This window comes from Mesoplodon densirostris, chromosome 4 (genome assembly GCF_025265405.1).
Source record: "Mesoplodon densirostris isolate mMesDen1 chromosome 4, mMesDen1 primary haplotype, whole genome shotgun sequence".
Taxonomy (NCBI): Eukaryota; Metazoa; Chordata; class Mammalia; order Artiodactyla; family Ziphiidae; genus Mesoplodon; species Mesoplodon densirostris.
In genome coordinates this window covers 153,363,843-153,390,384 of record NC_082664.1, presented here as the reverse complement: position 1 = coordinate 153,390,384, position 26,542 = coordinate 153,363,843, and the positions used below count along the sequence as shown (strand labels likewise).

General features: G+C 45.1%; 1 protein-coding gene across 1 annotated transcript in view; it reads left to right on the top strand.

Annotated features, from left to right (window-relative positions):
• The window catches only part of ENTREP2 (endosomal transmembrane epsin interactor 2), a 377,851-nt gene that overhangs the window by 318,154 nt on the left and 33,155 nt on the right, over positions 1-26,542 (top strand). The window contains exon 4 of the mRNA XM_060095391.1: positions 791-925. Coding sequence (XP_059951374.1) covers positions 791-925 — 135 coding nt within the window. The remainder of the gene's footprint in view (positions 1-790; positions 926-26,542) is intronic.

The following is a 26,542-nucleotide window of genomic DNA, read 5'->3' as shown; positions in this document are numbered from 1 at the left end:
TGGGTGCATGTGTGACAGCCCGACCAGGACTGGAGATGGGTGGGTACAACTGTGTGCATGTGCAGAGCAGTGATTTCTCTCTCATTTCTGTAGCCAGGCCAGGGCAGGTCCACTTCAAGCTGCAGGTCCGGCTCAGGTGTGCTCTGTGGCTCTCCTCCTGGGGTCCAGGCTTTTAAAAACACTTGAACTGCATTTTTTCTTTCCATAGTCTTTAATTTTCCCAGGCGTTTTTATTCATTCAGCCCTTATTGAAGGCCCACACCTCCTGGGCATTGTGGACATTGTAATGGTTAAGATGTGGTAGCTGCCCTTGGGGGCACACTGACACGAGTCACTGCTGCTGAAAAACTGAGTCGCCAGCAAGGGAGAAGCAAGCAGCTCCCGAGAGGGAAACCAGACAAGGCCTCAGGGATGGCGCTGGAGTTGGGTCTTGACGGATGAGTAGGAGTTTGCTAGGCCATGAAGGGAGACAGGAGCTGCTGACCGTGGGAACAGAATGTGTGTTATCACAGACATGTGATAATGTCTCCATGCTCAACTTCATGTAATTTTCTGTAACTTTATAGCTTAGGTTTCTTCAAATTTATTTTTTTATTAATTGCTTTTAAAATAGAAATTTTAAATAATTCCTAATAGTGTTTCTGATGTCTTTTGTCTATTAAAAAAATCGTCTTGGCTTTATTATTTAAAGAAAACGAGATGGGATGCTTGTCACATGGTGTTCTTAAGCATGTGTGTAGCTCAAGCATGTGCCCGGTTTTAACCGTGATCTCTGTGTACCCCTGTCTAGATTAAGTTCGACAGCGTCGAGGTGTGTGTCTGCTGTGAGATGCAGCATCAGTCGTCGGGCTGCAGCAACCTCGGAGAGACGCTGAAGCTGAACCCGCTGCGGGAGGACTGCAACACCGTGCGGCTGACCTTGAAGGTGACCCAGGCTCCACTGCTTCCGCCTCCCATCCCATCCTTGCGACGTCTCGACATCTCGTAGGAAGGTTTTATTAACTGCGTTCCTTTCAGTTCTTAGTTCATCCAGCTGGGTCACATGCAACAGGGAATATCTTTCCAGAGAGCGTTTTATTTATTTACTTACTTACTTATTTATTTATTTATTTATTTACTTACTTACTTACTTATTTATTTATGGCTGTGTTGGCTCTTCCTTTCTGTGCGAGGGCCTTCTCTAATTGTGGCAAGTGGGAGCCACTCCTCATTGCGGTGCGTGGCCCTCTCACTATCGTGTCCTCTCTTGTTGTGGAGCACAGGCTCCAGACGCGCAGGCTCAGTAATTGTGGCTCACGGGCCTAGTTGCTCCGCGGCATGTGGGATCTTCCCAGACCAGGGCTCGAACCCGTGTCCCCTGCATTGGCAGGCGGATTCTCAACCACTGCGCCACCAGGGAAGCCCCAGAGAGCATTTTAAACCGTTAGAGATTTCCACTTTAAAGGTTTCACTTTCTGGGTTTTCCATTTCCACCATTTCACTCTCTGACTCCCACGTCTGTGAAGCAGGGCTGAATGGTTGAAAGAGGTTGTTGCAGATGTGGATGTGATGCGTGCTACTGCTTTTCCAACATTTTTTTAAATTTATTTATTTTTGGCTGCGCTGGGTCTTTGTTGCTGCACGCAGGCTTTCTCTAGTTGCAGCGAGCAGGGGCTACTCTTTGTTGCGGTGTGTGAGCTTCTCACTGTGGTGGCTTCTCTTGTTGCGGAGCTCGGGCTCTAGGCGCACGGGCTTCAGTAGTTGTGGCTCGCGGGCTCAGTAGCTGTGGTGCGTGGGCTCTAGAGCTCAGGCTCAGTAGTTGTGCCGCATGGGCTTACTTGCTCCGCGGCATCTGGGATCTTTCTGGACCAGGGCTCGAACCTGTGTCCCCTGCACTGGCAGGCGGATGCTCGACCACTGTGCCACCAGGGAAGTTCCTCCAACATTTTTTAAATTGAAGTATAGTTGATTTACAATGTTGTGTTAATTACTGCTGTACAGCAAAGTGACTCAGTAATACATACATTCTTTTTCTATATTCTTTTCCATTATGGTTTATCCCAGGAAATTGGATATAGTTCTCTGTGCTATACAGTAGGACCTTGTTGTTTATCCATCCTATATATAATATATAGGATATCCATTCTATATGTAAGGATTGGGAGTTTAGGGTTAGCCTCTGATAACCCCAAACTCCCAATCCTTCCCCCTCCCACCGCCTCCCCCTTGGCAACCACCAGTCTGTTCTCTATGCCTGTGAGTCTGTTTCTGTTTTGTAGATAGGTTCATCTGTGTCGTATTTTAGATTCCACATATAAGTGATATCATATGATATTTGTCTTTCTGACTTATTTCACTTAGTATGATAATCTCTAGGTCCATCCATGTTGCTGCAAGTGGCATTATTTTGTTCTTTTTTATGGCTGAGCCAACATTTTTGCTATTACATCATCAGGGAACAGATGGGTACTTACTTCACCTTTTTAAAGATATTTGGAGCAAGAAATGTTATAGTCTCCCATGGCAATCTATTCTTATGTACAGCATCTGCTTTTTCTTTAATGACATGGAAAATTGTTTATATCACTTCTTTCTTCTTCTTCCTACAAGTTTTTCCTACTCCTGAAAGTTAAAATTGGCCGCTTAAAAACGCATATGAACAATGAACCCAATTCTTCTCTTTTCCCTGAAACTAAACTGCTAAACATTTTTTGAAAGATGCAGCTACGGTCCAAGCAGCCCTTGGTGGGTGGTAAAATGGTATTTACGGTATACAGGGAGCCCTGTAGTACATACGTGTGTAAGGGTTGCAGTGTGTGGGGATCTGGAGGCTCCAGAGAGCCACCCTGGCACCTGGGAGAATGGAGGGCAGTGTCGCTGTCTGGAACGGGGGCCTGTGGTTGGTCCTCCATGTGTGTCATTTCAAATGCTGGCAATGGTGAACCAGCAGGTCTGGGGAGCTCCCTGTGAACTCCAGTGCCCTGGGAAGCTGGCTGGCAAATGAGCAGTGGCTACAGAGATAGAGGATGTGCCTGAGGCCCCCAGCACCTCCGTTTCACAGGGAGGATGGTCCCCGCTCATTGGTCCCAGCAGCCCACCAGAGTGTCAGATCCAGGGGGTTGGAGGAAGCCAGAGGCAGCAATCAAGGGCCCATCCTCTTGGTTACAAGGTGTTCCTTGCTATCTCACGTTGAGTACAGCCACGGCTTCTATCTTAACAGCTCCTGGGGATGCTCAGGGTCATCCCACCAGCGTCGGCCGTGCTCACTCTGATCTCATTCTGCCTACTCCTAAGTCTTCTGCTCAGCCCGGGCACGGTTTCTTTCCATATTTAAAAAACGTCACAAGACAATAGGTCATTATAATGACAGTGCAACTCCTACCCGCCCCCGGAAAAAGCTGGCACATCCCTGGGGCATCTTGCAATGCTGCGGACTGCCTGGGTGTGCAGATGTTGTGAAGCGATCAGGTCACACCCCTCTCCCCGGTGGATGGATTGGAGGTATCTGGCCTGCTCCCCCAAGGCCTGGAGTTCCTAACCCTGCACTCAGGGGGCCCCTCCATCCCCTGAGGAGGTGACCTTGGCTTGAACAGTGAAGATGGTGTGGGGTCAACAACACTCCCTCCAAGAATGTAGCCAGGCCTTGGGGAGCTTGCTGTCCACCCTAGTCCACTGTTCTGGTGCCCTGACGAGAAGGCCATGAGGGACGAGGTGGCTGGAATGGAATGGAATGAAGGACACTGAAGATGTTCCAGCCAAGCTGGGAGCCTCGTTGAATGGCTCATCCCCATGGATGTTCGCATTGCCTGGAACAATGGTAAGAGTTGAAGGAAAAGAAAGACTGCACCAAACTTCTCAATGAATTTGTTTCCAAAACGTAAGTAGAGGTAGCGCTGGTGGCGTGAGGCCCAGAGGAGGTAGGATTTATGACTGAGGTGGAAAGAGTAGCAGTTTGCAAACGAAGCGACCAACAAGGGATTAATTTCCAAAATATACACACAGCTCATGCAGCTCAATATCAAAAAACAAACAACCCCATCAAAAACTGGGCAGCAGATCTAAATAGACATTTCTCCAAAGAAGACATACAGGTGGCCAAAAAGCACATGAAAAGATGCTCAACATCACTAATCATTAGAGAAATGCAAATCAAAACGACAATGAGGTATCACCTCATATCAGTCAGAATGGCCATCATCAAAAAGTCTATACATAATAAGTGCTGGAGAGTGTGTGGAGAAAAGGGAACCCTCTACACTGCTGGTGGGAATGTAAATTGGTGCAGCCACTATGGAGAACAGTATGGAGGTTCCTTAAATAACTAAAAATAGAACTACCATATGACCCAGCAATCCCACTCCTAGGGCATATATCTGGAGAAAACCATAATTTGAAAAGATACATGCACACCTATGTTCATAGCAGCACTATTTACAATAGCCAAAACATGGAAGCAACCTAAATGTCCATTGATAAATGAATGGATAAAGAAGATGTGGTACATATATACAACAGAATATTACTCAGCCATAAAAAAAGAATAAAATAATGCCATTCGCAGCAACATGGATAGACCTAGAGATTATCATACTGAGTGGAGTAAGTCAGACAGAGAAAGACAAGTATAATATGATATCACTTATATGTGGAATCTTTAAAAATATGATACAAATGAACTTCTTTACAAAACAGAAACAGACTCACAGACATAGAAAACAAACCTATGGTTAGCAAAGGGGAAATGTGGGATGGGGGGTATACATTAGGACTTTGGGATTAACATATATACATTATATATATAAAATAGTCATAAAATAGATAAAATAGATAATCAGCAAGGACCTACTGTATAGCACAGGGAACCCTAGTCAATATTCTGTAATAACCTATATGGGAAAAGAATATGAAAACAAATGGATATATGTATATGTATAACTGAAGCACTTTGCTGTACACCTGAAACGAACACAGCATTATAAATCAACTATACTCCAGTATAAAATAAAAAATTAATTTAAAAAAAGAGCAGCAGTGACCAGCCTGCCCCTGCCCCCCAACTGAGGGCCTGGAAAGGGAACAATGGCTCTGGGGGGAGCTGAGATTCATCCAAGATCAGGAAGACAAGGGACTCTTAGAAGCAAGCATTTGTTTACTGCTGTCCTCTAACTTTGTTTTTGTTTTCCAAAATTGTCTTGGTTATCCTAGTTCCTTTGTACTTCCATATAAATTGTGGAATCAACATTTCAATTTCTACAGAAATCCTGCTGGAATTTTGATTGAGATTGCACTGAATGTATACATCAACTTGGAGAGAATGGATATATTCATGGTTTAGCTCTCCATTTATTTAGGTCTTCTTTGATTTCATCAGTGTTTCTTTTTTTCCATCAGTGTTGTGTAGTTTTTAGTATATAGAGCATAACATATTTTATAATATGTATGCTTAGAGTATTTAATGTGTACAGGTGCTCTTTTTCTTTTTTTTTTTTTTTTTTTTTTGCGGTATGCGGGCCTCTTACTGTTGTGGCCTCTCCCGTTGTGGAGCACAGGCTCCGGACGCGCAGGCTCAGCGGCCATGGCTCACGGGCCCAGCCGCTCCGCGGGATGTGGGATCTTCCCAGACCGGGGCACGAACCCGCGTCCCCTGCATCGGCAGGTGGACTCTCAACCACTGCGCCACCAGGGAAGCCCCAGGTGCTCTTTTAATGGTACTTAAATTTTTAAAAATTGTCTTGTTCATTTATATATAGAAATTTGATTTTTGTTACTGAGCTTGTATCCTGTGATTTGCTAAACTTACCTACTAGTTCTAGTAGCTCTTTTATAGATTCTTTTGGATTTTCTATGGAGGCAATCATGTGCTATTGATTACCAGAAAGATGCCATCTTACATCTTCTTTTCCCATCTGGTTGCCTCTGATTCTTCTTCCTTGCCTATTGCACTGACTAGAATCTCCAGCAGTGTCAGATAGAAGTAGTGAGCGTACATGCTTACCTTGTTCCTGATTCTAGGGATGACGTGTGTTGTTAGCTCTGTGTTTTTTATAGATGTCCACTATCTGGTTGTGGAAGTTGCCTACTGTTCCTAGTTTTCTGAGAGTTTTTATCAGGGTGGATGTTGGTTTTGTCAAAGTACCTTCTGTGCCTACTTAGATGTTCATATACTTTGTCTTCTTTATTCTGCTAATGTGGTGAATCATGTTTTTTTTTAATTGAAGTATAGTTGATTTACAATGTTATGTTAGTTTCAGGTGTACAGCAAAGTGATTTACTTATACATACATATATATCTATTCTTTTTCAGATTCTTTTCCACTATAGGTTCTTACAAGATATTGAGTATAGCCCCCTGTGCTATACAGTAGGACCTTGTTGGTTATCTATTTTATATACAGTAGTGTGTATATGTTAATCCCAAACTCCTAATTTATCCCTCCCCCTCTTCCCTTTTGGTAATCATAAGTTTGCTTGCTATGTCTGTGAGTCTATTTCTCTTTTGCATATGAGTTTATCTGTATCGTTTTTTTTAGATTCCACATATAAGCAATATCATATGACATTTGTCTTTCTTTGAATGGTGAACCAGCCTTGCATTCCCCAAAATCAACCCCACATGGTAAGTCTTTCCTCAGCTCTGTCGAGTCTTCTGGTGACCCTGTGGTTTCTGTGACTGTGCTTTTCATTTCTAGCATTTCCATTTGATTCTTACGTATAGCTTCCATCTCTCTGCTAAGTTCCCCTATATGCTCTGGCCCACCTTTTCCACAAGAACTTGTCTGACGGCATCGGCCCCAGGGAAGCACATCCTCCTATCTCTCCATAGAGGTGTCTGTCTTTCCTTGGCATTTGGATTAGCTGGTTGCCCTGTGACCTCAGCTGTCAGATGGGATCAACTTAAGATGTGAATTTGCAGAGTGTCCAGTGTCTTATTTTTTGTGTAATGGTGGGGTGAATGCTCTTTTTAGCTGTCTGCATCCTAAGCAGAACTGGGAGATATTATCCATAATGACCTCCCTGGTATAGAATTTTTGAGGAGCACGTTTACCCCCTAGGGGTTTATAGGTGGTGTGCCATTCTCTTTTGACATCGAATATTGCTGTAGAGAAAGATCTTATATCAGCATAATGCTCTCTCCTTTTTTGGTATGTGGTAGTTGTCAGTGCTGTTTAAAAATATTTTTAACTCTCCAAGTTCCCCTAGACCTAGTTCTAGTGCCCTTTTGGGTGTCTGGAGCCATGTGAGTGGAACATACATGGATCACTTTTCCAAGGCCGAGTGTGTACCTGTGGTGTGAGATTCTCTGGGGCTCTCTTTCCCTCTGGCACCGTAACTGGCAAATCATAGGTGGTGGCTGCACCATCAGCCTGGGTCCCTACCATGGGCAGAGACCCCATAACTCATTCACAAGTACCCACAATGGACACATGGCATGAATGAGAAATAAACCTCTGTTGTCTTAACCCACTGAGACTTGGGGGATGTTTGTTACCACAGCATAACCTAGCCTAGCCTGTCCGATACAAGGCAACATGTTTTTGGTCCTATGTCAATGGTGTTTTTAAATGATCAAGCCCATTAACTTCACTATGATATGTCTTGACACTGATCAGTCCTTCTCAAATTTCCATGGTCCACAGTGCACCTTTCAGCCTGTGAGTTTGCATCTTGCTTTATTTCAGAAAAGCTTTCTTGAACTATGCATTTGAATTTTTTTTTTTCTGTTCTCTTAGTTTGAGGGTACCTGTGCCTTCCTTGGACCACTCTGACCTGTCTTTCATCACTATCATTTTTTTCTCTAGTTTTTACAACTCTTTCTTTTCCACCTCACTTTGCTCCATTTTCCTAAAGCCTCTCCTCCTCGCCTTGTTCTCTGCAGTGACTGTTACCTTTGTGCTCTGCTTCCGACGTGATCTCGGGTTTGGGCAGCTCACTTCTCAGTCTGTTTCTTTGTCATTTAGTCCTTGAGCCTTTGTGTCTCTACTTTTAGATCTTAGACTGAGCCACCACCTTCTCAGTTTGGTCCCAGCCTTCCCCCAAGGATGTCTGTAGCTAGTTAATTACATGGGGGTTGGGGGGAGTTCCCATGTATTTTATCCCTTTCTTAGATCTTTTCTGAGGTCCATGGATACTTCAAAGCACCAAAGGCAAGTCCTAACCCCTATCAAGCATCATGCTCTATTTAAATAGGCTTTAGTGTAATTAAGGTTTTGTACTTCCTTGTCATAAATATAGGTACTTCTTCCTCTGAGATTCATGTAGATCCAAGTACCACATTCTCTGGTTTTCTTGTAATTAGTCGTGCACTCTTTTTTTTTAATTGACATATATACTTGGTTTACAATGTTATGTTAATTTCTGCTGTACAGCAAAGTGATTCAGTTGTACATATATATATATCTTCTTTTTCAGATCCTTTTCCATTATGGTTTATTACAGGATATTGAATATAGTTCCCTGTGCTATACAGTACAGTGTGTTGTTTGTCTATTTCATACACAATAGTGTGCGTTGTGCAGTCATTTTTAATATGCTCATTTTGCTTAAAGTCATGCAAGCCAGGTTGTGCTCGGTGACTCACCCGCTGTGAAGGGACCTGGGGTGGCTTCTCCATGTTGAAACTCTCGGAACGCATCGGGGTGGCAGGAGTCACGTGGGGAAGGGCAGGCCTGCTCCTCCGTGGAGCACATTTCCTTGGGAGCCAAAGGAAAGGCACGAACGGGCATGTCACTTGGATTAGTTTCCCTTGCCTGCTCTTTTTTGATCAGCAATTAGAGTGGGTTTGTTGGTCCTTTAATAGTCTGACTGGAGGCTCTAGTTATCTGATTAGTGATGTTCCCTGCCTAAATTTCCATATTAAATGATGGATTATTTATACTTTGTATCGAATGAACTCAGTTTGTGCCCAGGAAATCCCATATACTTGGTTTGGGAATCAACACTCTTTTGATCTGAGGTGTGTTTGAGTTGACTGATGGTGACTTAGTGAGATCGGTCTGACCTCTTCCTGACCTTCACGCCACACCCCCGCCCCACCACTCCCGATATCTGGAAGGTTGTGCAGGCATAATCCACCGTCAGGGAAAACAAGCAGAAACGGCTCCTCTTCCTGGCTGATAAGGAGTCTGACTGGAGCCCAGAAGGTGATGGGCATATTCTGCCTCACTCGTCCCTCAGACTATTTTCGGGTGTTTGGGGGCTCTGAGCCCTCTTCCCTGGATCTCTTTTCAGCTTTCCCCAGCCGCATCGAATCCTGGATCCTGGGGGCAGACCAGCATCTCTCAAACATAATGCCTCCTGCCATGCTCAGGTTTGCTGCTCCACCCTGACAGGGTGAGGGCAGGGGAAAGGGCAAAGGGCATAGAGGGGACCCAGAACTCCATCGTGCAGTGCAGGGATCCTCAGAATTGTAGAACTGGACGGATGGGGCATCCTGTTGCCCATCATGGGGCTGAGCAGGCAGCAGCCCAGAGGGGGTCAGATGGCTCCTCCTGGGTCCCTGAGCGAGTCTGCTGATGGGCAGGTCTCCTTGGAGAGTCTCAGTTCTCCAAGACTCAAGTGCCTGCTCCCTGATGATGGGACCTGGCTGGGGGTGTCCCATTATGAAGTCCATAAAGCGGGTGGCCTCATAATTAGGATTTCAGCATCCGCTTTCCCAAAGCACTGGACAGTGGTGGGAATTACGACCAAAGGAGGTCCCCTTTCCTGATAAGATAATATCTAGGCTTTTGGAAGATCGACAAAATACATGATAAAAAGATGTTTTTGGTAGTTTAATGGTTGTCTTTGCCAAGTCAAACCCAGCACAAGATTGTGACATATTTTCTGATCAGTATTAATAGAATTTTTAAAAGATTACACAAATTGGAATTGTTAACTCACAGAATATGCTTCGTCATGTGTTGATATTATATCCATCCCAACTTTCATTCTTTGCAATATCCCAGAATATCATTATGGTTTTATTATAATGATGTAATTCTAATTCAAAACAGAGTTAAAGATCTTTTTTCGGGGCTTCCCTGGTGGCGCAGTGGTTGAGAGTCCGCCTGCCGATGCAGGGGACACGAGTTCGTGCCCCGATCCCGGAAGATCCCACATGCCGCGGAGCGGCTGGGCCCGCGAGCCATGGCCGCGGAGCCTGTGTGTCCGGAGCCTGTGCTCCGCAACGGGAGAGGCCACAGCAGTGAGAGGCCCGCGTACAGCAAAAAAAAAAAAAAAAAAAAAAGATCTTTTTTCATTTGTTTGTTTACTTCAAGTACCTGGTTTAATTTATTGAGCCGTAGTAAAGCAAATTACCTAAAGAAACTTTATCAATGGACAAGGAGATAAAAGCTTCCCAAGAAATCAATCAGTTATTGAGTTTATATGCTTCCTTATCTTCTCTTGAAGATCCTTTTCTTTGTCTCTAAGGGAGTTAAAGGAAAAAAAAATCCCAGCAAGGCAATTTCCTAAAAACCTAGGGACCTGAAAAAATCATTTAATCTTGAGTAAGTTTTTTTTTTTTTTTTTTTTTTGCGGTACGCGGGCCCCTCACCTCTGCGGCCTCTCCCGTTGCGGAGCACAGGCTCCGGACGCGCAGGCTCAGCGGCCATGGCTCACGGGCCCAGCCGCTCCACGGCATGTGGGATCTTCCCGGACCGGGGCACGAACCTGCGTCCCCTGCATCGGCAGGCGGACTCCCAACCACTGCGCCACCAGGGAAGCCCTTGAGTAAGTTTTTAACCATGCTGAAGAAATAAAAATGGTTCTGAGAATAAGTGAACACTAATATTTTGTGACAAAACTCACAGCATTGACTGGCAGTGTGAAACAATAAACACACACACACACACACACACACACCCTGCTAGAAGGGACCCCCCCCCCATTTTCTGAAGTGGGCAGCTACACAGAGCAAGACAGACGGTCATATTTCTATACAGCTTTCTTCTCACCCCTGGATCCCCAAGGGGGCGGCTAATGGGTCCCTCTGGCCAAGTGGAATCCAGACAGAGATGAGAAGGATGTGAAATTCCCGATCTCCCACTTAGCAGTCATGGGGTCCATGTAAGGGAATGTGCAGAGAGATTGAGCACAATTTATGTCTGGCAAGGCTTCCCCCCACCTCGCCCCCATGATAGGGTGGGGATGCCGACCACATTCCTGAATGGCATCTCTGCCCTTGGTTCCCAAAGCCACCGAAAGCCTGCCTGCCCACCCTTTGATTTTGGTGGCATCGCTTTCCCCTGTGTGGTTGTGATACTGAGTCTTGTGGGATGTCTGCAGCCCCAAGTCTGTATGGCATATTTAGAATAATCCTACAGAACAGAGGTTCCACCCAAGAGGCCTGCGACTTATCTGTACCTGCTCAGTTAAAACCAGGTCCAGGAGACTCAGATGTTGACATAGAAGTATTTCTAGGGATATATTTATAGCAGTCTCTGTGAGGGCAGCCTTGTTGGGCTGGTTGCCTCTCGCAGTCCCTCAGCACTGCCCGCCCCCCAGGATGGGTGGGTGGGCTGCTGTCTGTACACGAAGGTCCAGGTGTGAAGCAGGCAGGCCCAGGATGGGCCACTCACTGCTCTGCTCAGGATGAGGGCACTTCCTGTGGGGCCAGCGCCTCGCCTTTGTCCCTCCGCCGGGCGGTTTTATCCCCGTCTCCTCCTCTTTGCAGGGAAGAGCCACAGCATTCTGGGCGCTGGGCCCTGCAGAGCTCTGGCATCTCCCTCTCTTAGCCCCAAGTCTCCAGGTCCCATGTCCTCCACACCAGCACCACCACACACTCCAAGGTCGTTTCCCTGAGCCCTGCCACCTCCAGGATGGCCTGGTGGGGCGCCCCGGCTCATGGCCCCAGCCTTGGCTCCTGCAGCCTTCTTGTCCGGCCTCCTCTCCCCCAGGCCTTCTCCCCAGCCTCAGCCGGACTCCACCATGCGAGTCCATCCTTCTTCCTGCCCAGGGGCCAGATCCATGCCTTCAAGGACACATGGACTAGTGTCCAAAAGCCCCGCCACTCTGTTCCTAGCCCCTCTCTGCTGGCGCCCACTCCCTGGATGAACCAAACTGTCCACATTCCCTCCTCATCTGCACCCAGCAAGACCAGTGGGCCACGTCGTGAGGCCTGTGGCTGAGCACCTTACACCGTGAGCACCTGCCTCACCTGGCGCTCCACCCTGTGCAACACCTGTGCTGCCTTCCCCTGCCCATCTCTCTCCTCAACTCTCCAAAATGACAATTTCAGATCTTAGTCAGGGTTCTCCGGAGAAACAGAACCAATAAGACGTGTGTGTGTGTGTGTGTGCGCGCGCGAGCGCGCGTGTGCATCTGTGTGTACATATGAGAGAGAGATATATTTAAAGAATTGACTGACATGATTGTGAGGCTGACAAGTCCAGAATATGCAGGGTGGGCAGCAGGCTGAACATCAGGGAAGAACTGAGTTCAGGTCCAAAGGCCATCTCTGTCTGCGGCAGGATCCCTCCTCCTCGGGGGAGGTCAGGTCTTCACCTGATTGGATGACCCCTACCCCCATTTGGAAGACACTCTGTTTTACTCAGGGTCACTGCTATGAATGTGAAGCTCACCCAAAAACACTCTCACAGAAACATCCAGAATGATGTTTGACCACATCCCTGGGCACCACAGGGCAGCCAAATTGACACACAAAATCAGTCATCCCAGCATCCCTGCAGTGGGACCACGGAGGGGTCCCAACCTCCCTCTCCCTCCCGCCACCCTCCCTGGCCGCTGTCCCACTACCTCACGCTGACATTAATGCTGCACATCCCATGAGGTCGCATTTGCTTTCAAGGCAAAGACCTACATCTCGGAGCACGTCTCACAGAGTCTGTCTGGCCTCAGTTTGTGACACTCTTGCCTGTCCCCTTCCCACAGCCGCCCCAGCCTCCTCAGCCTCCAGGACACACGCAGGATGCTCCATGCTCTGGGGTCTTGGCACACGAAGCTCTCCGTGTCTGGAAGGCTCTTCCTCTCCACTGCGATGGGCTCATTTTTCCTCATCCTTCAGCCGTCAACGTTCCTCCAGCCCTCAGACTAGACCAGCACCCTCATCCTAAGTTCTCACAGCTCCTTGTACTTTATCTTCACATGACAGTGACCACGGGTCGTAAGCATGCCCCATCCAGACCGTAAGCCCCACGGAGGCAGGAACCAAATCTCTTTGGCTCACAGTGGCTCACAGAGAGAGGGGTGGGGCCCCGGGCGACACTCTGGAACCATCTCTGAAATCAGTGAGGGTTTTTTTATTTTTAATTTTTTGATAGTTTTCTATTCTTTTTTTTTAAAAGTAATTAATTAATATTTATTTTTGGCTGCGTTGGGTCTTCGTTGCTGAGCACAGGCTTTTCTCTAGTTGCAGTGAGCAGGGGCTACTCTTTCATTGTGGTGCACGGGCTTCTCATTGCAGTGGCTTCTCTTGCTGTGGAGCGCAGGCTCTAGGCATGCAGGTTTCAGTAGTTGTGGCGCGTGGGCTCAATAGTTGTGGCACATGGGCTCAGTAGTTGTAGCTCACGGGCTCTAGAGCGTGGGCTCAGTAGTTGTGGCACGTGGGCTCAGTAGTTGTAGCTCATGGGCTCTAGAGCGCAGTCTCAGTAATTGTGGCGCATGGGCTTAGTTGCTCCGAGGCATGTGGGATCTTCCTGGATCAGGGCTCGAACTCATGTCCCCTGCACTGGCAGGCGGATTCTTAACCACTGCTGCCACCAGTGAAGTCCCTCAGTGAGGGTTTTTAATTCATTCATTCAGTCACTGTTTTGAGCACCTCTTGTGTGCCTGGGTTGGACATTGGGTGTCCAGAGATAAAAGATGCAGAGTCTGCCCTCCAGGTCTGGCGGAGGAAAGTCACAAGGGAAACAGACAATTACAGGGTAGTGCACTATTTCCACTGTGACAGGAAATTAAAATGTTAAATTATAAAAGCATTTTTCAATCCTCTGCTCTATCCTAAGGGAGAGTCATTATTTTGCTGAGTGGAGTGATGAATAAAATGTTATGTATGCAGAGGTGATGGGGTGGGTTAGCTATAAGAAAAGAATTGGTGACATCTAAGAAACCAAGGAAGTGGGAAGATAGGAAAACACATTTGGATTCTCTTGCTGAATGATACCAAACACACACACAACTCTGGGTACAGTGGTGACATGACACAGTGCTTGGCCATATACACACCTCTGATTCTAACTGAAATGTCTGAAGACCTCTAAAAAAGCTGTCTTAGTCTGGGTTTTCCCGGGAAAAAGAACCAACAGAAAATATCTCTATACATCTCCTATTCTAGATTCCAATGGGAAAACACAATCTATTCTAGATTCCAGTGGAAAAGCACGGAGGGTATGATTGGTGATCTCAGACGGTAACATCACCCATTTTCATAAAATCTTTGTGCTCCAAAGATAAAAATTAGTTTGTGGAATATTTAGCAAGAAGTTCACCATTCATTTTACTGTTAGGGAAATGAGTCTTGGAGGCTGAGTATCTTGCCTAAGACAGCATAACCAGTTGGATGACATATTTCTATAAATTCCCATTGAATTAGTCAGTTTTCCTCTCAGCATTTCACCTAGTAAAAAGCCATCATAATAATGTATCCAGCAAAAAGTCATTGTTTTTCGACTTTTCAGTGTATCTTTCTCTAAAGAACTTGCATGAAATAGATCCCTCTTTTAAAAAAAAACTTACTCCATCACTTTCCTTCCGTATATTTCCCAACACAGTTTGCCAACTTTGGAAGCTTAAAACTGCCCTCCTTTGTCCTATCATTTCTCTATGATTTCATTGTCCTTTGCTGAAGATGCTACAGAAGTTGGGATTCTGAGCCACTATCTTTAGTTACTTCTGGTTTAGGCTTGTCCCATGCGATGTGCATGGCATGCGTTAATAAACTATCTCTTGCAAAAAAGAAAATGTGTATATATACAGAGAGAGAGAGAGATTTATTATGGGAATTGGCTCATGTGGTTATGGCGGCCCAGAAGCCCCAGGATCTGCTGTCCATGAGCTGGAGAACCAAGATAGCGGGTTATATAACTCAGTCCAAGTCCTGAGAAGGGGGAGGACATAGGATGTAAGTCCTGTTCCGAGTCTGAAAACTCAGGAACCAGCAGTGACAATGTCCAAGGACAGGAGGAGAAGGACTTTCCAGCTCAAGCAGAGAGAACAAATTTTCCCTTCCTCTGCATGTTTGCTCTACGAGGACCCTCAGCAAATTGGGTGATGCCCACCCACACTGGGTGTCTCCTTTACTCCGTCTACTGATTGAACTGCTGGTCCCTTCCAGACACGCTCACAGATGCACCCAAAAGTGATGTTTTACCAGCTATGTGGGCCTCCCTTAATCCAGTCAAGTCACAGTAGGGAAAAGCCTGTATCACGTTGGACGTCAAGGAAGAGTACCAACCAGTCCTTTCTGGAACCCTCTGTAACTTCTGCCATATATGTTGCATGTAAGACCAGAGTAAAGAAAGAGGGGCCCAGCTTCCGAGTGAGCTGCATGAGGCCTTCTAGGAAGTCACTGGCAGCCATCCTCTACCTTGAGAGTGTGCCCTGGGGACTGGGGGGTCAAGGTGGCGGGTGGGGCAGCTGTGGGATCGATTATGGTGCCAAGGAGATTCCATTTGGGAAAGGGATGCTACAGACCCCCGTCGTCGCATAGGTAGGAACACTCTCATTATTTGAAATGGACAGCGGACATTTTTAAGGTCTAAGGCAACACGCTGTGCAAACACAGCTTCCTCCCAGACTGCTGCCCTGGACCCTGCCCAAGTGGACACCCTAAAGCCATCACCAGGGGACGTGCTGTGATGTAGCCAGTGAAAGGCAGCTTCCTGGGGGGCCTGCAGGGCCTAGTGCTGGGCCACACGGGCAGAACCCCCTCACACAAGGACCCGCAGTCTTCGGCACATTCAGATGAGGACCCACAAGGAGGTGGTCCACGGCCCTCCCCCCTCGGCTGCAGGATCTCCACGAGACGAGCGTAGTCTCGATGTCAGGGTCTGAGAGGAGGGTTATGATGAGGGCCAGCAACACACTGTTTGGTCTGGGATGGTCCCAGGATGAGTAATAATAGACCTGATTTTCACTCTAGTCCCCAAACAAAGCCAGGGCCTTCAGGAGGAGTCCCATTGCCTCTTTGGTAGGGGGAGGCAGATAGCAGGCTGTTGATTTCCATACAGAGACTGGAGGGACAGCACAGAGCCCACTCCTGGAGATTAGAGGTTATTTCTAAAGCATGTAGTTATTTTCCGGGCTCTAAATTAGCACAGGGATGCTGGGAGGAGGAGGGTATTAGGAGGAAAATACGTGGGATGGGAAATTCTTCAGTAATAATTGAATGATGAGTCCATTTGAAAGAATGCATAAAACCGGCAGAAGGGAAAGTGAGAGCACAGAACTACTTGTAACAAAGGAGCCAGAGGCAACTGGGGGCCGTGGATAGATTCACTCGCTTGATTGTGGTGATGGCTACACAGGTATATACGTGTGTCAAAACTCATCAAATTCTGTGCTTAAAATATGTGCATTTTGTCCTACGTCAATTATACCTCAAGCTGTTAACCGTCTTTGTGACAGATGAGTGACAGGTAAAAAAAGGGTTAAAAGCAAAGACCAGAAAGATGGAGATGAGCCAGTGCAGGAATTCAAAGATCCGTTTAGGGATTTGACTTGATTCAAAAATCAATAAGCACTGGTTATGGAAACTTGAGGAAGGCATAAGATAATCATAGCAGAGCTGAGCAAAATCATTTGGAGTGGCTTAATATCCCCAGGCCTTCACAGAGATGCCCAGGATGAGAGGGACCACAGGACAGAGCCTTCGGCTCAGGGAGCAGAATTATTGCGAGGTAAATGACTTAGCAGAGGAGTGATGCCTAAGTGTTCTTTTACATTTGGCCCCAGTTTGGCTTTTCTGGGAGCCATCCTTTGTGACCCGCTTTGCACAGCCTTTTTATTAATTTATTTATTTATATTTTTATTTTTTAATCAAAGTATAATTGATTTACAATGTTGTGTAAGTTTCAGGTGTACAACACAGTGATTCAGTACGTAAACATATATCTCTATTCCTTTTCAGATTCTTTTCCCTTATAGGTTATTACAAGATACTGAGTATAGCTCCCTGTGCTATGCAGTAGGTCCTTGTTGTTTATCTGTTTTATATCCAGTAGTGTGTATATGCTAATCCCATACTCCTAATCTCTCCCTCCCTCCACCTTTCCCCTTTGGTGACCATGAATTTGTTTTCTGTGTCTGTGCGTCTGTTTCTGTTTTGTAAATAAGTTCATTTGTATCATATTTGTAGATTCCACAGGTAAGTGATACCGTATGATATTTGTCTTCCTCTGTCTGGCTTACTTCACTTAGAAGGATCATCTCTAGGTCCCCAAGTGCAGGGCCTTTTAGATCCATCGTGCTGTCTTCCCCACCATGACCCCAGCCCCAGCGAGGTCTGTGACGCAGACTTTATCACGGACACTTTAGAGGCGAGAACGTGACTCCAGGACATGCAGGGTCAGGGCTGCAGGCTCGTAACGGGTGGTGGACCCAGATTTCCGTCTTGAATGCCAGGTCTGCTGCTTCCTCCACCACCAATGGGATCCGCGTAGGAGGACACGGGACGGTGCGGCCACAGGCTCAGGGTCGTTTCTGTGCAAACAGCGATGCCTTTGGCAGGCCTGGCCCCGTTCACCTCCTGGCGTATCCACCCTGCAAGAGGAGCCAGGTCAGCAGCCTGGAAAGTCTGAGAGTAATGTAGCAAATGCCACCCATAGTTGTCCAGTCTCCTCATGTTTACAATGTTTGCTTCTATCTTTAAAAAACAAGAACCATAATATTGCAATTTTAGGGGCCTCCCTGGTGGCGCAGTGGTTGAGAGTCCGCCTGCCGATGCAGGGGACACGGGTTCGTGCCCCGGTCTGGGAGGATCCCATATGCCGCGGAGCGGCTGGGCCCGTGAGCCATGGCCTCTGGGCCTGCGCATCCGGAGCCTGTGCTCCGCAACGGGAGAGGCCACAACAGTGAGAGGCCCGCATACCGCAAAAAGAAAAAAAAAAATATTGCAATTTTATATTTTTTTACAGACCCCACTGAGACCCCAGCCATAGCTCCCTCTATGTCTGAAATTAGAGGGTGTCCAGGGACAGCCACTATCCTGAGGTTGATGTTGCCTTTCCCCTGCATGCTTGCATAGTTCACTAAAATTTTACATAAAATTTAACATAATCGGTACCATAAGCAGTTTTCTATTTTCACCCACCATCATGCTCTTTGATGTTGATCCACAGGGATATGTATGTAGCTTGAATTCTGTCTTTTGAGAGTCTGTGTAGTTTTGCAGTATCTGAATATTCCACAACTTGCTTATCTGTCTCATGTTAATGGATATAAGTTGTTTCCAATTTTTTACTGTTGCAACAGTACTAGAATGAACAGTCACGCCCTCCTCAGCATGGGCCCTTGTGCTCAGTCTTCTCAGCGGGCATACTTGCCAGGATGAAAGGAAAGCACATCTGCCCTTTTGCAAAACATTTCCCATTTCTGTACGAAGGGGTAATGCAGACTCACATTCTCACTGCCAGTGGAAGAGGTGCCGTTGCTCCGGCCATATCCTTGCCAAGACTTCTTGACATAGATTCTTCTCGACTTGTCATATATTGTCAATACCTTGGCTATTTATGTTTCTCATCAGTGAATTGCCTATTTTGTCTGTTTTCCTGTTGGGTTCTTTGTTCTTGATTCTGAACGATGACCTTTGTCATAAAAATCTCATGCACTCTGTGACTTGTCATTTAGTTTTGTTTGGGATTCATTTGTCATAGAGAAGTTTTCAGTTTTAGTGCAACTTCATTTCCTGTCTGATGTGCCCTTTCTGTGTTGCGTTTAAGAAATATTTTCCAGGACTTCCCTGGTGGTCTAGTGGTTAAGACTCCACACTCCCAATGCAGGGGTCCTGGGTTCCATTCCTGGTTGGGGAACTAGATCCCGCATGCCACAACTAAAGATTCTGCATAACTTAGCAAAGATCCCACGTGCCGCAACTATGACACAGCGTAGCCAAATAAATAAATATATATTTTTAAATGTGATCCCCTGGGGATCCCCAAGAACCTTTAAAAAAAGAGAAATATTTTCCCATTCTGAGGTTATACAAATATCCTGATTTTTTTCCCATAAGTTTTAAAACTTTGCTTTTCACATGTAGTTCATTAATCTACCTGAGGCTTAATTGTGCATGTGGTATGAGATACGGATCTAATTTTATTTTGTTTTTCACAGATAGATAAAACTCAGTTATTACAGCACAGGTCTGTGTTCATTTAGTTGTATGGCCATATGTCCAGTTTCTATGTCTGAAGGCATCTATTTCTGGGGTCTCTTTTCTTTTGCTTTGGTATATGGCTTGACTCATGGTCAATAGCACATTATATTAAATACTATTTCTTTGTTAGTCTTGTTTTTGGTAGGATAAGCCTCCACTTTGTTCTTCTTCAAAATTGTCTTGGCTATTCTTGGTCTTTTGTGGACCCTCTCCCCCTCCCCCTCCTTCCCCATCTCCCTCCCCCCCACACACACACAGAGCCATTCATTGTAACTGCATTGCATTTTTAGGTTAGTTTGCTGAGAATGATAATTTTTGGTGTATCTTTCTATTTATTTAGCATTCTGTAGCATTTTTCAAGAAAACTTATAATTTTGGGTATACAGACTTGATCATCTTTTGTTAGATACATTCCTAGGTGTCATATAGTTTTGTTGCTATGGGAAAAGTAGAGTTTTTTAAGTACATTTTCTTCTTTTTTGTTGTTGTTTTTTAAAATTTTTATTTTATTATTTTTTTTATACAGCAGGTTCTTATTAGTTATCTATTTTATACATATTAGTGTATATATGTCAAGTACATTTTCTTACTTTATAATGTTTATATGGAGAAACCCATTTACTTTTGTTCATTGATCCTGCGTCCAGTTACTGATACCTCCATTTACTTTGACAGTTTGCCTGTAGATTGTTTGGGATTTTCTATTTAGTGGGTTACATTGTCTGGGAATAACAGCCGTCTGCTTCTTCCTTTCCAATTTTTACAGTTTATTGATTATTGATTTCTCTTCACTTTTCCTGTCTTCCCGACGTGGCTAGGACTCCAGCACAATGTTGAATGGTGCTTGAGCCATCCATGTCTTCTTCCTGATTTTATTTATTTTATTTTATTTTATTTTTATTGAGGTATAGTTAATTTACAATGTTGTGTTAGTTTCAAGTGTACAGCAAAGTGATATTCTTTTCCCTTATCAGTTATTACAAGATGTTGAGCTATATTGTGCTATACAGTAGGTCCTTGTCGCTTACCTATTTTATTTTATTTTATTCCTTCCTGATTTTAAAGGAAACATATTCAATAATTAGGAATAATGTTTGTTGAAATTTTCTGGGACTAAATAGTATTTGCCAGGTTACGGAAATCCCACTTTATTGCCATTTTGCTTAGAGTTTACCATTAAAGAGTCTTAAATTTTAGCAAATGCAGCATCTATTGAGATAGGTGTGTATGCATGTATATACATATATAAATACACATATGTGTATGTACAAACACATACATGCCTATCTCAATAAATACACATGTGTATGTACAAACACATGTATGCATATCTCAATAAATGCTGCATTTGCTAAATCTAAGGCTCTTTAATATATATATTTATATAATATATAAATACACATGTATATGTATATACACCCACATACACAACTTTGTTCTGTTCATATAGAGAATTATATTAATGAATTTCTAATGTGGAAACTTTCTTACATTTCTGGGATAAAAGTCACAGTGTTTTCATCTGATTATTAAAGTCTATTTTGCTTATATTTTATTAAGGATTTTTCATCATTACTCATATCATCTTTCTCTTTTTTCATGAGATCGTTTTAGTGTATATTATTTTTCTGGAAAAACTGTCTATTTTATTTAAATTTTCAAGTTCATTGACATGAAGAAATTAATCATGTCTCTTTTAATTTCTGATGTTTCTAGTTTATTCCCCTTCTTTCTATTATTCAGCCTTGCCAGAGACTTGTCTACTGTATTAGCTTTTTTCCCCAAAGAACAAGCTCTGGGTTTATTGATTCTACTGTCTTTTTTTTTCAAATTTCATTAATTTCTGCTCTCTTCTCCATTTATTCCTTGTTTTCAAATTCCATCTTTTTCTTGCTTCTCAAGTTGTGTGCTTTGTGACTAAACTTCATCCTTCTTCTTTTCTCACGTAAGCTGGCAGTGTTACAAGTCTCTCTAACTGCATACTTTTGATGTCTGGTCATGTTTTATTTGGTTCCAAGGATTCTCTCATCTTCATTTTGATTTCTTTTTCTATCCCTGAGTTATTTCTCAGTGTATTGTGAATTTGCAGATGTAGGGAGGGCTTGCTTGGTTGTCTTTCTGTCGTTTATAGCAAACGTAACTGCACTGTGGTCAGGTAACTTGATGTGCCTGCATCTTTGGTGTTAGTTTGTTGACCCTTGCTTTGCATTTGTTTGTAATCAAGTTTTGGTAAAAGTCCCGCATATCTTGTGAGGACAGCTTCAGGCACATGACTTGGCGTGGGGTTTGACTCATCCCTATCCTCACTGACTATCTGCTGGACGTGTTGGGACAGGTGTGTGAAAACCTCTGCCGCGCTGGTGCATCTGTCCATTTATACACCCGCTGCTTTGGGTTTCCCTTCTCTCTCGTCATCCTCACCTTGATCCTCTTTGTAGACTCATCTTTCTCCTCCAGAATTAGGGCCTGGTTCTGAGTTCTAATCCAGACCCTCATCTCTCCTGGCCAAGCACACCCTCCCTGGGCAAGTTCAGCTGCCTCCCTGGAATTGTTCCCCCCCACCTCCTTGCTGGCCACCCCCAAGCCCACAATACCAGTCCAGAACCATGCAGCTGCCTCCATGCAGAGGACCTCGGCCCTCTCAGATTCAGTGGATCCATAGTGAGCTCTTTCTCGCTGACCCTCTGCTCCCAGCAATTCCACACCCTTGCAGCCCGCCCTTTTCAGGAACAGCTGGCCCCTACTCAGACCACAGAATGACTGTTTTTTCTCCTTTACAGCCACCTGTTAATCACCAGGTCTCCTAACTATCTGTCATAGTCACCTCTGCTCCTTGTCCTTACCGTGGAAGCCACCTGTGGCTTGCCCAATACAAACATTTGTATGTTCAGAATTCTTGAAAACTTCACTGTGCCTCCATCTCTCTTTTAACAGATCCTAGAGGGCATTGAAGGAAAATTGTCTAGTCTGGACCACGTGAGAAAATGTTCCATTACCAGTTAACTACAGATTGGAAATGTTACTTCTTACTGTAAATAGTATCCAAGTCCCGCAGAGGCGAAAGACTATCGTTTAAATTACTTCTATGGGTATTCCCATGAGTGTCTCTTCATTCTTTTTGACTTCATTCTTAATCTGCCTGGGGGGTTTTTTTGTTTTTTTTTTTTGCGGTACACGGGCCTCTCACTGTTGTGGCCTCTCCCGTTGCGGAGCACAGGCTCCGGACGCACAGGCTCAGCGGCCATGGCTCACAGGCCTAGCTGCTCCGCGGCATGTGGGATCTTCCCGGACCGGGGCACGAACCCGTGTCCCCTGCATCGGCAGGCGGACTCTCAACCACTGCGCCACCAGGGAAGCCCTCTGCCTGGGTTTTAATCAAACCACTTTCACTCACATTTAACCTCTGGCGGGGAGGGGGTGTTAAAACAAGTAGCGGTGGACAGAACCTTCAGGAAGCAGAAAAACAGCAGGATAGGAAAAGGGGGGCGGACGTCAGAATTCTTTTCTCCCATTAATTGAACAGTGGGAACAATGATATAAAATTTGTTTAGACCACAAAAGGGCATTCTGATCATCTAATCATTCCTGGGGCTATTTTCCTTAAGCATTCATGGACGAGGCCTAAAAGTCCTCTGCTGAATTCATTCTCTGGTGTTTTTGAGCAGATGGAGGTCCTCAGGTGACTGGCCATACATCATGACCATAGGTGATGTTTATCGAACCTCGCTGTGTGCTGAGCATTGCTCTGAGCCCTTCACATCTGTGAACTAATTTCACCTTCACAACCCTGTGAGAGGTAGATACCATCATTCCCATTTTACAGATGAGGACACTGAGGCACCGTGAAATGAGACCACTTCCCAAGGTCATGCAGGTCATAACGGTGGAGCGGGCTTCATGGGCCGGCTCCCACTGCCATCTGCAGTGGACACGTAGGCATACTTCCCAGGACCATGGCTTAGCCACAGGCGGTGGACCCACATGCTCGGAACAAGCTTAAGCCCAGCGAGAAAATGGTTACCTTCTGAATCAGCAAAATTAAACTATGTTCACTGTCTTTTAAAAAAATTCTTAGAAAATTGATGAACCACAAATTCATGTATTACATATGTGAGGAGCAATTAGTTCCTTGAACAGGACTTTTATGAGGCATAAATTCCCTTTATCAGCAGGCCAAGTGAAGGGCTGCAGCATGGTGTGTGTTCTGCCTGTGAACCAGTCTGTGAAAGGAAGGTCTTGCTTTACAAGGTGGTGATGAAGTTTTGTGGCTCCTGTATTACGTGTTTCTAGTTTTGGCAGACTCCCGGGAAAGGGGAATTTGTCCCTTTCTTGCCAGCTGAGTAAAACATCAGTGAAGTTACCTTCAGTTCCATTCTGTCATGCAAGGAGTAAACTGTCCTCTGATACATGGAAAAAGATGATATGAAATCAACACTGACGTGCAAGTGATGTGACCCATGGGCATCACCTAGTGATGAGGGCACGTCCTGAAACTCAGGGCCAGTGCCTGTAAGCCAGTCAGACCTGCAGGTGTCTTTTATTTAGGAAATAGCAATCTGAACAAGCCCCTCATTTGCACATTTTTCTTCCAGGGTTGATATTGTCTTATCTTTCAAAATAATGCTTAAAATAAGATCTACTACATTTTCTTGAATCTTAAATATCCCCACATTCATCAAAATGAAACAGCAGGGTTTTCTTTTCTTTTTTTTTGGCTATCAAGAGAGTAATTAAAAATATATATATATTATTATTTTTTTTTTTTTCGGTACACGGGCCTTTCACTGTTGTGGCCTCTCCCGTTGCAGAGCACAGGCTCCGGACGCGCAGGCTCAGCGGCCATGGCTCATGGGACCAGCCGCTTCGCGGCACGTGGGATCCTCCCGGACTGGGGCACGAACCCGTGTCCCCTGCATCGGCAGGCGGACTCTCAACCACTGCGCCACCAGGGAAGCCCAAAAATATATATATTATTAAAGTTACTTTGTTTTTACTTTTTTAATAAATTTATTTATTTTATTATTTTATTTTGGCTGCATTGGGTCTTTGTTGCTGCGCGCAGGCTTTTCTCTGGTTGAGGCGAGCAGGGGCTACTCTTCATTGCGGTGCGAGGGCTTCTCATTGTGGTGGCTTCTTTTGTTGCGCAGCATGGGCTCTAGGCTCATGGGCTTCAGTAGTTGTGGCACACGGGCTCAGTAGTTGTGGATCGCGGGCTGTAGAGCGCAGACTCAGTATTTGTGGCGCAGAGGCTTCGTTGCTCCGAGGCATGTGGGATCTTCCTGGATCAGGGCTCGAACCCATGTCCCCTGCATTGGCAGGTGGATTCTTAACCACTGCGCCACCAGGGAAGCCCCCAAGAGAGTAATTTTAACTGTAGAGTTTTCACTTATAAATAGCTATAATCAATGGTGTACTTGCTAAGAAAAGAGATTCTAAGACCCATTTTAAAGCAATTAAAAATGTAGTTAACATCTGAAAGTAATTAATATAAATACAGGTAGTTATTACAACTGTTAAATACCTGAAAATGCTTCATAATATTTATAGATAAATAACTTACTCATTTTGCTCTTGTTTGTCCCCAGAGATGAACATTATGGGTGCATTTCTGAATTGACTGAAATAAAGGCAAACGTGATAACCAGTCACAGAAGACAGCAAAATGAATGGTACCCAACCTTCTCTGAGGCTGGTGACTTCCTCCTCTGCATTCCAGAACCCCCTGTAGTGAGCTAATTGAATTTTACATTCAGCTTTGCACACGCCTGGCAGAAGCTCTCCCAGGGGGATTCCCTTTGCCAATCCCTAGGAGTTGACCTACTTCAGTTTCAAATCTGGGCCAGTCCACACCTCACAGATGAGACAGGCCACAGAGCAATGAGAAGACTCTCAAAGCCACACACCCAGAAGGAAGAGAGCGGGGCTGGAGGCTTCCAGTCCATGGATCTTTTGTGTGGTGTGAACAGGAAGTGATAGAAAGAAGACCAGGGAGATTTGGGGGCGGGGGGCTTCAGTGCCATCTTCTCTCATGGTCGTGTAGAGGCTGAGGGACTGAACAGGGCTGGCGCCTGCTGACGAGCTCAGTTGGTCTACGGCAGTCCTGGCGTCCTGCATTCTCCTGGACCCTCCTGCTCTGCCACCTTCCCGGCCACTTGCCCAAGCCTGGGAGGTGGAAGGTAGAGAGGCAGGCCAGTGTCCCCAGGGCCAGAGCTGGACGAGGTGGAGCTGGTGCTTAGAGAGAACGGGAGAGCACTGCCCTGGTGGCGAGGCAGGAAGGGGGCAGGAGGGAGCGGAAGGCCAGGGAAGGAGCGGTTGTCCAGTTATTGTTAGCCATGGGTTTCATCGCTTATTTTTTACGCTATGAGCCTTTCCTCATCTTCCTTCATTATACCTTGCCTGATAACAGTCTCCTCTGGAATCTCTTTTTTATTCAAAGAAACAAAAACATGTTAAAAAAAAAAAACTGGTGAATTAGCTAATAGTAATGAATATAAGACCCTTTGTCCTCTGGACAACAATATTTTCAACAAACAGGGGAATCAAAATCCTAAATTTTGTATGTTTCTTAATGCATAATTTCTCCTGGCTGTCACCTTTCTCTGTTGTGTTGTTAATATTCGGAATTTACTCATCTTGGAGAGAATTTTTAAAGAATTTATCATTCTTAGGTTTCCCTAAGTATCTCCTTTTGTTTTTGTTTTATATTTGATTTGTTATAGACATGATTTCCTTAATTGTATTCGAGGAAGTATGCAGAGTGGCCAGCAGCAAAACTCAGGATCCACCATGCAAGACCCACCTTGTCCTCACGCTTGCCATTTTGAATGACCTTGTAAAGAGATTTTATAGAACTTGGATTTCAGTGCTTGCCCATCCAAGGGCAGAGGTTAAGGCATGATTTAAGCCAGAAAGAGAATTCTGAAGAAACACACAGACACAATTCCAGGTGTGTAGTTATCTAGCAAAAAGCCATGCATTTAAACAGCTAGAAGAAGAAAAACAGAAGTCTTTTTGGTGTGTGATTCCAATGAATATGCTCCATGAGACATAAAGCAGTGTTTGCCTCATGACGCTTATTCAAACAAAAGGTTATGATTTGTGTTTATTTTTTGTGAGTAGTTTTACTTGGTTGCAAATGAGACTATATTCAAAACTAATGTTACTTTCAGAAGGGCATTCACTTCAACAGTCAGCACCAACTATGTCCCAGGTTCTGCAAAAGGTCTGTCTATCATTTGTGAAAACAGGCTGCGT